This window comes from Bacillus rossius, chromosome 17 (genome assembly GCF_032445375.1).
Source record: "Bacillus rossius redtenbacheri isolate Brsri chromosome 17, Brsri_v3, whole genome shotgun sequence".
In the NCBI taxonomy this organism is placed as follows: Eukaryota; Metazoa; Arthropoda; class Insecta; order Phasmatodea; family Bacillidae; genus Bacillus; species Bacillus rossius.
In genome coordinates this window covers 15730500-15744726 of record NC_086344.1, presented here as the reverse complement: position 1 = coordinate 15744726, position 14227 = coordinate 15730500, and the positions used below count along the sequence as shown (strand labels likewise).

Below are 14227 nucleotides of genomic sequence, written 5' to 3'. Positions count from 1 at the left end.
ATTTTGTCCTTTTGCCATTGGTCATTTTGTCCTTGGTTGTCCTCGTCTGTAAGTGTCATGCCCGCCATAAACGTGAAACACGCCCACGGCTGTTGGCGGGCACGTAAAAAACGTACAGTAAATAAATAAATGATGGTTTTGGGGCCTACAAGATAACTGCAACAGGTAGTATTGCTTCAAAATATACCTAAAAAAAATTGGTTGTCTGTAAAGTCGGTTTACGGACGATAGTTTAACGTGACAACGTCATAACAAAACATTGATGAAATGATTGCATTCTTTTATGAAAAAAAATTGAATCTATTTTATTGAATTATCACTATTTTGTATGGATAAAGAGAAGGAGTGAAATGAAATCTACAATTTAATTGATAAATCTACTTTTATTTGCACTCATTATTTCAAATAATATGTTTATTACTTTAACGAAGAGATTATTTTAACTATAACTTTTATACATGTTTGCTATTTAACTTCTTCCAATCTGTGTTAATCTGTTAAGGATAGGACGATGATAGGAAAAGTAGGAAACGAATGGGAGTGTTTCAAGTTTAATGTGCCTCGAAAAAAGTCAAATCGATGGTTGTTCCAATCGAGTGGAAGAGAGATAGATGCGGCGCAAGCGTACAATGAGCGCAACGGTACAAAGCGTAATGGGACAATGTGCGTAACGGGACAACGAGTCATCTTTCTTCGTGCGTGCAGCCGGTGTTCATCGATTTATTAGACGTTGTCACGTCAAAAAATAAGTGCCACTAGCCACTCACAATTTAATTAAATATTCATAAACGTTGCCAGGCGAACACTCACTGATGATCCAGTCCGCCCCCTTCAGGACGATCTCCTTGGTCTTGTACCAGTCGCCCCGCTTGAGCGCGCCCTTCAGCCGCCAGTCGTGCCGGCCGTACAGGTTCGTGAAGATGCGGTCCTGGTCGCTGAGCGGGCCGTACTTGGCCTGGGAACAACAATGCACATCAAGGCACGGCAGCGCGCACGCTGCGTTGGTCACTTTTCACCTTCTGGTTCATCTCAAATGTTTCCACCAGATATTTACCAACCACTAGTGTAGTAAAAAGACCAACCAAACGAGTGTCAATAATCATGTTAAAAGTGTGCAACATTTTTGGGCCCGTGCGAATACTAGTTCTTTAATGCGAAGCAAATATAAAATCTAATGTTTAAAAATTCGCAGATTCGAACAGAACTGAGAATATTGTTCTCAGTGAAGCTGTATTACATTTATTTTATCAAATACAGGATTGAAGTAAAAAAAAAAATATATTACCAAACATTTTTGTAATGCTTGGACTGATTAAGTTATTAACCAATTGGGCCCTATATATATTAACATCATTCAATAAAATTATAAAATAATCAAGCATCATATTAATATTGAGCATTCATAAAAGCCTTCTCATGATTTTTTTAAGTAACCAACTTTATTCAAACAAAACATATACAACACAAAAAAAAAAATATTTTTTTCAAAAGCAAATCTTAAGCTTCCAATTCTTTAATTTAAAGCTTTGCGAAAAATGCAAAGCTTCACATAGTGTGCGAAGCTTTGCATCACAACCGAAGCTTTAAATGAAACAAATATCAAATTTCCTGACGAAGTCAATACAAATTTAAAAAAAAAAAACTTTCAGTTGATTCTTTTAGCTGAAACTTCGCACAGGCTAAGATGTTTTGCAGCTCGCAAAAACGTTTAGTAAATAACTTGATGATGAAATTTGAGACAAAACATACTATCAAGTGAGCTATCGTGATGAGTTTGCAGAACAGCTCTTCAAAAAAAATAGTTATGACAAGAAAATGAAATCACCAACAGAACCTTGCACACACAAAAGCAGAGCCCAGTAACCTAAATGTTAAAGGGGCAAAAAATGTAGCTGTGAATGACACTAACTTGATATTTTACATGAACATTAAGACTGTCAATAACCAATATCAGCAGGTCTCTACAAAATCTCTGAAACTTTAGGAGCTAGGCACAAAATATAGGAGCCAGTGATAAAAATAAATAAATAAATAAATAAATAAAAGAGTAAGTGTAAACGTGATTGAAGTGAAACTTCATTGGCACAATTAAAACCTCGACTCGTAAGTATATCTCTTTGGCAAAGTACATATTCTGTATCCTTTTTGCATCAGAAAACGTTGCATTAAAATTTGGCCTTGAAATTTTACTCTCATCACAAGAAGTTTAACATCATAAATACTTTTGTGAGGAGTTCTACTTTTAAGCCGAGGCCACACAAAAAGCTGCGCTAGGCGGCCAGACAGGACAGTCTAGTTCGCGATGTCGGAGAGACGCATGCCGTGGGATTCCAGCGGTGATTCCGACGATGATAATATTCTGCTTGCTCTCACAGCAGGTAAACGTAAAAAGAGGGTTCATGAAGTTAATCTACAAAGAAAATAATTTGAAGAATTTTATCATTTGATGAAGTACCTAGTTGCTTGTGAGGAGAAAAACAAATTCATGGATTATTTCAGAATAAATATAACTCATTTGATGGCATTCCCTCGGATTCAAATCCCAGATATTGTCCTGCTTTCTATATTCTTCCATCAATTTATTCCATAAATATTTTCATAACCTTTCAATGAACTTTTCCGTCGACATGACTATTTAAAGTGTAACACTGAAACAAAACACCCCAAAACGCAAACTCAGAAGTACAGCCCAATTCCGCATGAAAACAAATGTTCTGGGTTATGTGCGCATGCGCAAAGTCAGTGACGTTTCGAAGAACAGCCGAAAACCAAACACCTGGCAACGTCGCCGACATAGCAAACACAGCTGTGTGTGGCCAGTGACATCCTGAGATGCAGCTGGCTGTATTTTACCCGCGTAGCAAACATCGCGAACACAGCGAGCACAATGCCCCGTGCGGCCGAAGCTTTAGATTGTACATTAACATTGAAGACGGTGGGACTACACAGTATTTATATAGAAACTCGGTACAACCAGTAATTAAGAGTTAACTTACAGCAATTTAATCCTGTCCCAGTTTCTTCGACACAGTCATTTCTGTGCTACAAAAATTTTGTAACAACCAAATATGCTTATATTTTCAAAACCCCTGTGTAGTTACATTTTGTATCTTGGCAGAAGTTAGTCGCCAGCAAGGAAAAGTTAGGCATCTTGGCAGCTCGGTGCTTGGAAATTGTAGAGATCAGAATATTAGTTACCTAATTCTCTTTACATTGCAACATTTCTATCAATAAGTAATAAAACTTAAGCAGCCTTTGAATCATTTTCAAAATTGAAGATTTACTTTTTAGGTTGGTTAGGTACTGTGGATTCGTCGTACCCCAAGTATTAGTTTAGTAACCAAAAACTTGCCTTTAGGAATGTTTTGTAACTCCAGTGCAATTAAATAACATGTACAAGTTTAATTTTTCATGCTCAGCTTGAAAAGGAATGTTTGGTTCAAACAGAGAGGCAGACCTCATGAAGACATCTGCAGAGACACTGAGCCGTCTCAGCTCCGTGAATTAAGGCCTCTGCTCTTTCATGTCTGCTCTGTCTCGCTAAGGTCGCTGCCAATGACTGATAGCGCAGGAAATTTAATTTTGATTATGAATGTCAAATACCCAAAGGTGCATTAAAATTTTTTTTTAAAAGTATTTGTGAATGTTGAATTTCAGTGACAGTACATTCGAAATACGTAATTGTATGCATGCAACATGCTAAGCACCTTCATGACTCCAAACCAGGTAAGTGTAGGTTTTTTTCTTTTGCATTTTTGCATTTAAGTCTGTGGTGTTGAATCTTTTTCTGGAAGGACAGATATTTTTGGGGGCTTCAAGGGCGTAGATCCTGGGGAGGGGGCGGAGGGCCCGGGACCCCTGAATCAAAAAGACCCTCTCTGGGGGAGGGGGCGGGAACTTGCAAAATCATAAATGTGAAACGGGAAAGGTAAACATTATCCTGCAGGCCCCCTTGGGAATCACTACAGAATTTCACCAATCAGATTAAGTATATTCTGCAGTCGCTAGTTTCTTGCCAATTTAGGTGATTGTAACTGAAGTGAAAAATTGGTTATGTTAAGCAGCAAAATTTTAACTACTGTAAATTAGTCAAAATGTATGAATTCTTGCAAAAAAAAAAATAATAATGTGATTTTTGTATTCCCAAAGAATTTTGAAAAATCTGCTTGAAAATTACTGGCTTTGGAGTTAAGGGAAACTGTGTGGTTTTGTGAATTTAACAAAAAGTAAATATAAAAAGAAAAATTATTAACATGCTGTAATTAAATATTATAACATGATAAAGATTTTAGCATAATTATTTTTGATTATTTTCACCTAAAAAAAAAAAACCTTTTTCCAGGATAACCAGGCAACATTAGCAGTATCCCAAAATTCATTTTCCAAACCTTAACTTCAATTTTAATTTTATTTTACGATCAGCAGTTTTTAACTTTAACACGCTTATCAGCACATGAACTCAGTGGTCTCCTACAGATCTTCCTGAACCACCAGCCTACTAAGATACGTCTTCCCCAAAACAAGTGATTAAGACTGTCTCACAAGGAAAGTATTTAATTTTCATGCCATTACTCTGCTATAAGGCTATTTCTGTACATTTTAACATGGTATCTTTTGCATTTGCTGTTCTGTCACAAATATCACAAATAGGCATAATATATAAGTATATATAAGGGTAAAATGGCACTCATAATAGAAACCTAAATGTTAGTTTTGGTAAATATGTAGTTGAGCGGTATTTGCGAAAAAAAAAATGTTAAAAATCCGAAAATACATTTATTAGATGCTCTTCAACTTCCTATTTTCATTAAAAGCGGCGGAGATAAGAAATTCCAAATACTTTAGGAGATATCGCCGTTCTTATTTTGCTATACAAGACCTGGGTAATCAATCGACCGCAGCCATTTTTTTTATTGCCGTGTGTTTGTGAATGCCTAATTAATGAAAATGTTCGATTAGGTTAGGTCAGTTACATTATAAATACTTTGAAACTAAGCGTACATTAAAAATAATATGAATTAATTTCAATGGTTCTTTAGTTTTAAAGTATTTATAATGTAACTGACCTGACCTAACAAACCGGAACAAAGGATGAACAGTAACAACTCACGTAAAATTTTTTTGTTACTTATTACTTGCGCAACAATAACAAATAAGACTTTAAAATTAGAAACGTTAAAAACTCGCCTAAGTTGGAGGCGGTAATTAAACACTGTTTTAAACAATAAATGAACTAAATTATCACGTATTGGTTCATTTGAATTCTGGCCTGTCACGAACAATCACGTGACATCATTATCCAATTAAAAAATAGATAATCGTAAACAAGAAACAATGGTGAATTACACATGAATGCACTGGTATAACTGTTATGAAATTTAAAAATTGGATATCTCCTAAAGTATTTGGAATTTCTTATCTCCGCCGCTTTCAATGAAAAGAGGAAGTTGAAGAGCATCTAATAAAGGTATTTTTGGATTTTTAACTTTTTTTTCCGCAAATACCGCTCAACTACATATGATGAAATTAAAAAATTAGATATCTCCTTAAGTATTTGGAATTTCTTACCTCCGCCGCTTTTAATGAAAAGAGGAAGTTAAAGAGCATAGAATAAAAGTATTTTCGGATTTTTAACATTTTTTTCGCAAATACCGCCCAACTACATACTTACCTTAGTTTTACCTGCTATGTCAAAATTTCTATGAAAAAGAAGTAGTAAAATTAATAATCAATAATAAACACCCATTTTTTAACTCTTAAATTGTTGGCAATAGTTTACCTAAACCCTAAAAAAAAATGTTATCTTTGCCTTACAAAAGGTAATCAGCGAGGGCATGCACATTTAATTAAAACTGTGAAACATGTAACAAGTCACCATTGAGCCCGGCTGAGACGACGACTGTTCCTTGCACAAGCAAAAACATTTGAAGAACACATCGATGACTGTTGCAGGTACTGGGGTGAAAAATTCTGTTAAAGAGTTACATAATTTTTCCAAGAACTGTTACTCTTCGCACTTAAATATAAAAGTTGAACTGCCTCTACACTTTTTATTCTCTTTGCGACCGAAAATACATGCTATTGCCGAGCTGCCGAGACGGCACGACCTTTCAGCCCAGCCACGGCATGACGGCTTAAAGAAACAAAGCACATTATACAAAGCTTACAGAAAAATTCTCGACTGGGTACTTCCCCGAAATACTGCTTTACGATTGGCTACTCATACTATTCTTACCGCTACTATTCCCTCTCAAAGGGACTTCCCCTGGTTCACTCGCATGTCTCCGTCCTTCTCTCACGACTTGGTCTCCTTCTAATCCAATACACAATCCTAGGATTCCCCAGTCCTGGCGAACATCTGTCTCTCTTTTACACAGATTGCAATAAATTATTGTCTATCGCTTTGGCGCCGCAGTGTCGCAATATGTCCTCCTTTATTTTTTTCCCACAGCATTGTCTTACCGCTCTAGACACATCACAACCACACCACCACGATCATATACGTAAAATTTTCATTGTAAAATTAATATTTAAATGAAACAAAACATTGAAATTCACACTTGCATACCTAATAACCTAACCAACCAAATAAAAAAAATCAGTAAAAAATATAGTTAAAAGGCTTTTCCAAACAAAAACAACCAAACATAAAAATTATTACAAGAATATTACTAATATTAAACTACAAGTATAATAACTAGGTCACTCTGAAGCCATATAATCTTCTGATCTCTTCCGAATGACAAAATATAATATTCATTCCTTCAACAAATGCTTGTAATAGGTGTGGAGGGAAAGATCTGACAACATTACAAACACTTTCCAAAAGTTCCTAGTTAGCATTTTCCTACTTCATATTTTTAATCATAATTTTCCACTTGGCCAACAAAAATTAAGTACTTTAAATCCGTTCAGAAGTTTTTTCTGATCCGGGTATTCTTTAGACTCTCAATTTTCAAACTCATTAACTTTAATGACACAGACAAAACTAAATAATGCTAAGCCATAGTGTGGAAACAAGCGTATCCTGAGCATGACAACATATTTCACTATCACGGCCATACACTATAGTCGGTGCGTGTAACTGTAGCAAGGGCTTTCCTCAGGGCGTGAACTTACCTTGGACGGGGGCGCATTCGTGGTGTTGGTTCGACGCTGCAATACGACCGTCGGAGGGCAGTTGAAGTAGCCTGCGAAACGTCACTTGCAATCACATATACTTTGTCATACCCAAGGCAAAATGTGCTACACAACTGTAACGAAGCCGAATGTGTTCGGATCCCTTACATGATAGACAAGAACTCTTAAGGCCTGGCCACAATATATATAGTATAAACACTTTCACAACACAGAACTAGCACAGAAGCCTGTCTACAACAAACATACCCTTAACCCCATTCTTTTGTGTATTTTGGTTGTTTTGGCCTTAAAAGAATTAATAATGCTGTAGTTAGTAGTGAGTAATTATAAGGAAAAAAATTAGTGTTTACAGAATCAAATCTATATAATACCACAAGCGTTGCAATATTAAATGCAGAAATAAATTATTACTTCTACAGAAATTTGAATGTGATATTTATAGCTTAACTACATTGTTAGTTGGTAAATATGTAACGATGGGTGTACTGTAAAGAGAAGTTGTATCCGAATAGTGGCCTAATGGATCCCTTAGCTAAGGGATCCCTAGATAGTGCATCGTAATGGACGCGGCCATCTTTGAGTTGTATCCGAATTCTCACAAGGAATGTCGATGCATCCTCTCATGCGTCCACTAGTTCGAGATTTTTAGGGATGCGAGACTCGCGTCCACTGATACGTCCATACATCCCTTAGCTTTGTGTGATACGAGATAGTTAATCAAAATGGATTTTGAACTAGAAGATAAACACGTGAAATGTAACTATGGTATTTATAAATACTTATACCATAATTATATGTTTACCTACATAATTCACATAAACAATAAATTAATTTGATTTGAAGGAACAACAAGTCCCCAATTCAAATTTTCTTCCATATTTAAATTCCCAATGATAATTGAAATCATCCGAGATTGTTTACAATTTTGAATGTTCATTTACGTTTTACTGGCCCACCTTAGATGTCATGAATATAAAATGCCAATCCACTTAGTACAATGACAAACCAACAGGTAGTGCTAGCTGTAAAAAAAATTCGGATATCGTACATACTTTAGAATGCATCCTTTGAACTGTGGTTGCATTTGTTTAGGGATGCAGGGACGTGAACTTAAAGGACGCATCCCTAGGTATTCGGATACAGCCAGAGACTTCCGAACTTGGAGCCACAACTTGAGAGCTACCAGCGACTACTGAATGAGTGGCCATTCACATAGCTTCAGTCGCCATCATTGGATGTGCGGCTGTGTTTGCCAATTATTTCTCCTCCTACTAGAGTTAGTTTATCAATGAAACATCTATCGTGCAAAAATAATAAACACAAGATGATCCTGAAAATTTTGATACTCTGGTACATGATGCTTGCCGTTTTAATTTAGTACATCAAAAGATCCTGGACATAACATTTATTGTGATATAACAATAAATTATGATCTTAAGTTGAATTAAAAGAGAAATAATTTTGTACTCAATTTATGATCATTATTCAATGTTATACAAGTTTTTGACGTAATAAATTAAAACAGATAGCATCATGTACCACAGGATCATGCCAACAGGATCAAGAGATTAATTTGGACACGTGATACGGAACTTTTAAACACAAGAAAATAATATTCTGCAGAACCTAGTCAATTTTCTTACTTATTAATTAAAGCTCTCAAATGATGACTTAGTAAAATATTCAGAGCTTTTGACTAGCCAAAAATATCAAAGTTTCAGCAATAACAAAAACATAGTATTAAACAAGAGTTAAACCTACAGCAAACTCTACTAAACACTAACACCAGACTAGCGTGAATGCTTATCACAATGCACGATTAAAAGAGTCAGATTGAATTACCAGGAGTTCAACTGTTATGTTTAATATTGTTGTACTTGTGAAATACTTGTTTATTGTGGCCGAGCCTTAATGGTCCATAGTCTGTGATTGGTTCATTTAAAGCCTTATGAACAAGTTAATATAGACAACCTACAAAATGCTAGAGTAGGGGGTAGTCAAATAAGACATATGGAAATTGGTGACCATTCTCTCTTTCCTATTGTCCTTTGTTCAAAATATCTATTTTGAGGTTTACAGTTATGCACTATGATCGCAATCTAGCATTAAAAAATGTTACAATTTCGATGCATTAAAAAATATAGCACATGGATATAACCAAAAACAACTACCTAGGTAGTATTATTAAGACACAAAATTTAGGGAAAATTCCCCACAACTTTTAACACAATTTTCTATAAATCATTTCAATTGTGAACATATAAAATATATACCAAAGAAAGTAAATGTTCCATATCGTTTATTCTAGGATAAATAAGATATTTGCCCTCATTGGTTACGTAATAAATAAAATAACCCATACAAGAACAAAAGTTATTATGAAGGCAACTTAGTTAAGCAATTTCACCAATTCTAAGACATTTACGTAATTCAAAGTCCCGTACCCAGTTGAAGTTTTGAAATTGTATTCCAGCGAACCAGACTGCCAGCCATCCTTCTTGTTTGGTGCTGAAGGAGATCTATCAGTCTAGCCAACGATTTCATGTGAAATGTATTTTATTATTTGCTATAATCATGTTAAGAGTATTTAATACATTATTATGCCAAACATACCTCAAAAAAAAAATTTCACGCACATTTTGATATTCATGCCAAATTAATTAGTAAAATTTTATCAAAAATTTAATGAAAAGGGTTTCCGAAACGGTAGCCTACAACTCAGATAGTTTCGGTTCCCTACCACGTTCGTGAAACTTCGGATTTCTCTCAAAAATTGAAAATAAAAAAATCGAAGGGTTCGGTTAGGTTAGGTCAGTCACAACATGCTTGTTTTCATTGGAAACTTCTGATTTAGCGGCTGAAGTGGCGTTAATACCAAAACGTAAAACTTAGGAAATCTTCGGAAATTCTTTTAGGGAAACGAAACTACGTGAGTTGTAGGCTTCCCGTTTCCGAAATATGTCATAGATCTCAGCCCATGAATGACACTAAACGACTTTGTAAAAGTAGCAAATCATACTTGTATATATATATAGACGCCTCTGTCGGTGCTCCCTCTGAGAGCACAGGCCGTTATGTGTCCTCAACACCTGAACCAGTGCCAGTGCTACAAACACGCCCGCGCGTGTAGCATAGTGCAGGGGGGAGCAGTGCCTCGAACGGCGTGACGTAAGTCACGGCCGGCCGTATACACAAAGCGCCCGGCCGGGTGTGGCAATGCGCAAAAGGGAATTCAGTGCATATGCAATTTAAATAACAAACACGAACTAAAACTTTTAATGTGTTGAATATTTCTTATTAATTAATTTATGAAGTTGTACACTCTTGTCGTTCACAAAAATGGCCGGCATCATCTTCCCGCGCTCCGTAGCTTCCCACGGATTTTCCTCCCCTCCCTGGCCGGGTTGCCAGGGAGAATCGTCAGTAGCTTTCCAGTACTCACCAGGGCCGGCAGCCCCGCGCACGTGGGGCCTCCAACTTTTTGCGCCTGATCCAACATGTAACGTCCATAGGTAATATTTCTAAATCTACTTTAATCAGCTCCACGGTCGGCCCTAAACCCGGCCGAATGACATGTCATATGGTCCGTCAATAAAATGTGTGACTCGACTACGAGTCAAGTTCGTGTGTTACATAATTATTAGTGTATGGTAAACTTTGTTACCATACTTAAGTGTTAGTGTTAGGGTTCGTCATCAACCATGCATAATCGTCAATTGTAGTGTTTTGTCAATCAGTGTCTAATCAGTAACTAGTGAACTCTTTTGTAATGTGCCGTCCGGGCTACCACGTCCTAATCACTAAATTCGCCGCGTACCCTAATCGTCGTCGCTGTAGCTCTCAGGATAGCCTGCGCCCCTCGATGTGGTAGTCTCCCGGAATACCGCCAGACGCTAACCAGTACCGCCAATCGAGGGCCGTGTGAGCGGAGTGGAGGTCGACGATGATACAGCCAGTCATGTGAAAGTGTATTGTGCGAAGCGAAATACTGTAACGTGTGACGCAACAATAAAACCAATTACGTTCACGTGTGTTTTTTAATAGTACGGCATCCTGGGTGGCCATAACAACCCGGGGGCCCTTTGTAGACCCGTCCCTGCCTGCAGTTACGAGGCAAAGAAACCCGCCCTCGAGACCAAATTCAAGTTAACGTAATTTAATTATAATAATTTCAGGACGGGCAATGGGGATGGCATATATATATATATATATATATATATATATATATATATATATATATATAAGTGATTCGAATGCAGGTATGCATTACTAAATAATAAATTTGATTTTTATTGAATTGATTTCCCCATGTACATCAAGCAAGTGTGGGTCTTTGAGAGACAAAACTCTACAGTCTCTATAAATATATAAACTCTTGGAGACACATGCAAGGTGGTACTGTTCTGATTGGCTGAACTGAGAAGGGAAAATTACTTTAACTATTTTCATCCAATTTTTTTCCTGATTACGAACTGTTAAAGGCTAGTAAGTACACAGGTAACCTCAAACTGCAGAAAACTGCATATATCCAATCAATACTTTAAGGCATTTGGCGGACGATATTGTGTATCTGGTCTGGCTCATCTGGAGTGCCCTGAACCACACATGTAGTATTGTGTCCACGTGCTCCTTACGTGAAGAAATGCATGGGGAGAAAGGCAATCCCTGGGGAAGAATGCAAAGCATTGGTCTTCGAGTTTTATATCAACCATCTATGGACAAGCTACCAATAGTCTACTGCGACTTTGAGGCTATGCTAACCATATCTATCTGATCCACCCGATTCCTGAATTAAGTCTTTTCAGAATCATCTGTGGTACTAACATCTGACTGGTCGCAGGAGGCCATTATAAATCGAGGCAAAGATGCTTTGAACAAGTTCATGCGGCTGGTTGTTGATATAGGTAGGAAGGTCAAGGTAATATTTTGACGTACCGACCAGAGGCCATTAAGCCCGGCCTCGACCCGCCAGTATTGGCTCCCGCTGGTGAAACTTACCCCTCGCAAATTCAACCCGGGTCAAACGCGGTGTACATACGCAAGTACTCCCAGTGTATAAATTTTGTCACGATACTGAACCTGATACAAACAACCGATAATAATTCACGGAGTAAGCTCATCAAGCCATCCCCTTAAATTAACACATGATAAGAAATGTGCATCGTAGAGCACGAGTGTTAGCCCCCTCCGGGCACAGTGTTTAATGTACGCCCTTAATTCTCATCGCGGCCTAGAGCCTTATTTTAAGTAAGAAACAAGGTGCTGAAGCAATATCCAGAACAAACCCACAAACATAAACATAACCAGTGGGTTTTACCAACTAGTCAGTAGTCTTTAAGTTGACTCAACTTTTTAAAAAATATTTGTTCAATTTCTTAAACTAAGCTTTAATCAATATTTCATAATACATTTAATGTCAGCATTGCCGTCATCCGGGTTCTCGAGTTCGAGAACGGGCGTGTATCCTAGCGGGAAAACTGGCTGTTAGTGAAATGTGTTCTGGGAGGGCGCCAGGCTGGCTCTGCATCTAACCAAGTTTGGGTTCTGTGGGTGTGTTGCCCCTGTGGGGCCCGCTAGGACCGTTGGCTGTTGGAGGGATCCCTGGCTGTTAACACATCACAGGCCCTGTGCAGCATAACACACTGAATCCTAGCTGGGGAAGGGAGACTCAACACAATAACATACACGGATTCGAACTTTATACTGTCGGTGACACGTCGCGCACGGAGTGTGTGGAGTGGACGTTTAATTGGTTCAACAGTTACAATTACAGTTTACACTTACACGACGTACATTGAATTACCCTACGAAATTACATTGAATTAACATTGAGTGCTCTGACGCACTGTCACTAATCTAAGCCCTTACGCCAGTCGAGGTTAAGGGGGAGGTTGATTGGAGACGGCCAATCCCGAAAATTGCTAGTGTGGCGGCACCCGGGTCCACCTGCGTGGACCGCTGTCCGCAGTTAAATTAGATGCAAGTTCTATGCGTAGCTGTCGTCGGTGCCTGTGCACTCGACGTTTAACGAAAATTCACTTGTAGCGGGAGTCGGCCCGTGCCGTATGCTGAACTGCCCCACGTAATGTCTAGTGCGGGGAGTTTATCATTAAGCTGCAGGGTTAGGCCCTACACTGTAAAAAGACCGGGGACGCACGGGGGGTTTATGCAACGAGAAAATATTTGGTTTAAATGACTATAGTTACCAGCAATAATGTTCAGTGGAGACAAAGGGCGATGACTCCCCGTCGAACGCACGTCCGCCCTGGTTCGCGACTCGCTCGGTACTGGCGTCTAGCCTTGGCGCGAGGGAAGGTCTCAGCGTTCTCTCGCGCCAAAGTTTCTAAAGTTCCATTATTCGGAAATTATTTTAATAACAATAAACTGAGAGTGATTCTAAATTCGTACATTAATTATTAATGAGTAATCTAATTGGCAGATACTCTTTAAGAATTATGGTTAACAAATTTACGTAAATTAAGTTTAAATAATAATAGTCACACCAGAGACTGTTCGTCACTTGCTGACTGCTCCAGTGGCTAGTTACAGACAAACAAAGGGGGGGGGGGATATTTATGTTGACACAACACTATAATTAATTAAGGCTGAAGGCCGCAAAGGGGGCACTCACACATTTGTTAATGTAAGTTCACACGTGAGTGACTCGGGCACTCCTGCGTCGTACTTTCCTTAGGTGGGGGATTTAATTACTAGTGTAGTTATAATTAAATTATGTCTGATTATTCGAGAACAGGGGTTGTGGTGTTTAACTAATTAGGCACGGCCCTTGATTCTACCTTGGTATCGAAGGCTCGCCTGACTCGGGTGGGGCATGGCTAGGGTTGCGTTCCGTTAGCAGGGTCAGATACTGGCGGGTGCAGGTCGGGCTTTGGGGTGGCCTTCGGCCGGACGACGTCAGCATTAATATTCAAACAAGGGTCATGTAAAATAAACAAGTAAGTTTTCAATTCAAAACCGAATAACGGTAATTTCTTTTCTTCACTCGTGGTTTGGCGTGCGGAGTAACTGTTCCCCCCTTCCTCCCCTCCCCCTTGCGCGACAGCCCCCTCCGGCAGTCTAGATCAGC

The 14227-nt window shown here is 38.3% G+C and overlaps 1 protein-coding gene across 1 annotated transcript in view; it reads right to left on the bottom strand.

Moving 5' to 3' along the window:
- LOC134540874 (NADH dehydrogenase [ubiquinone] flavoprotein 1, mitochondrial) overlaps window positions 1–10103 on the bottom strand; it is a 35026-nt gene extending 24923 nt beyond the window's left edge. Inside the window, exons 1-3 of the mRNA XM_063383896.1 lie at window positions 9585–10103; window positions 7120–7190; window positions 811–955 (exon numbers count right to left, since the gene is read on the bottom strand). Coding sequence (XP_063239966.1) covers window positions 811–955; window positions 7120–7190; window positions 9585–9684 — 316 coding nt within the window. The 5' untranslated portion in view covers window positions 9685–10103. The remainder of the gene's footprint in view (window positions 1–810; window positions 956–7119; window positions 7191–9584) is intronic.
- Between the last annotated feature and the right edge of the window lie 4124 nt (window positions 10104–14227).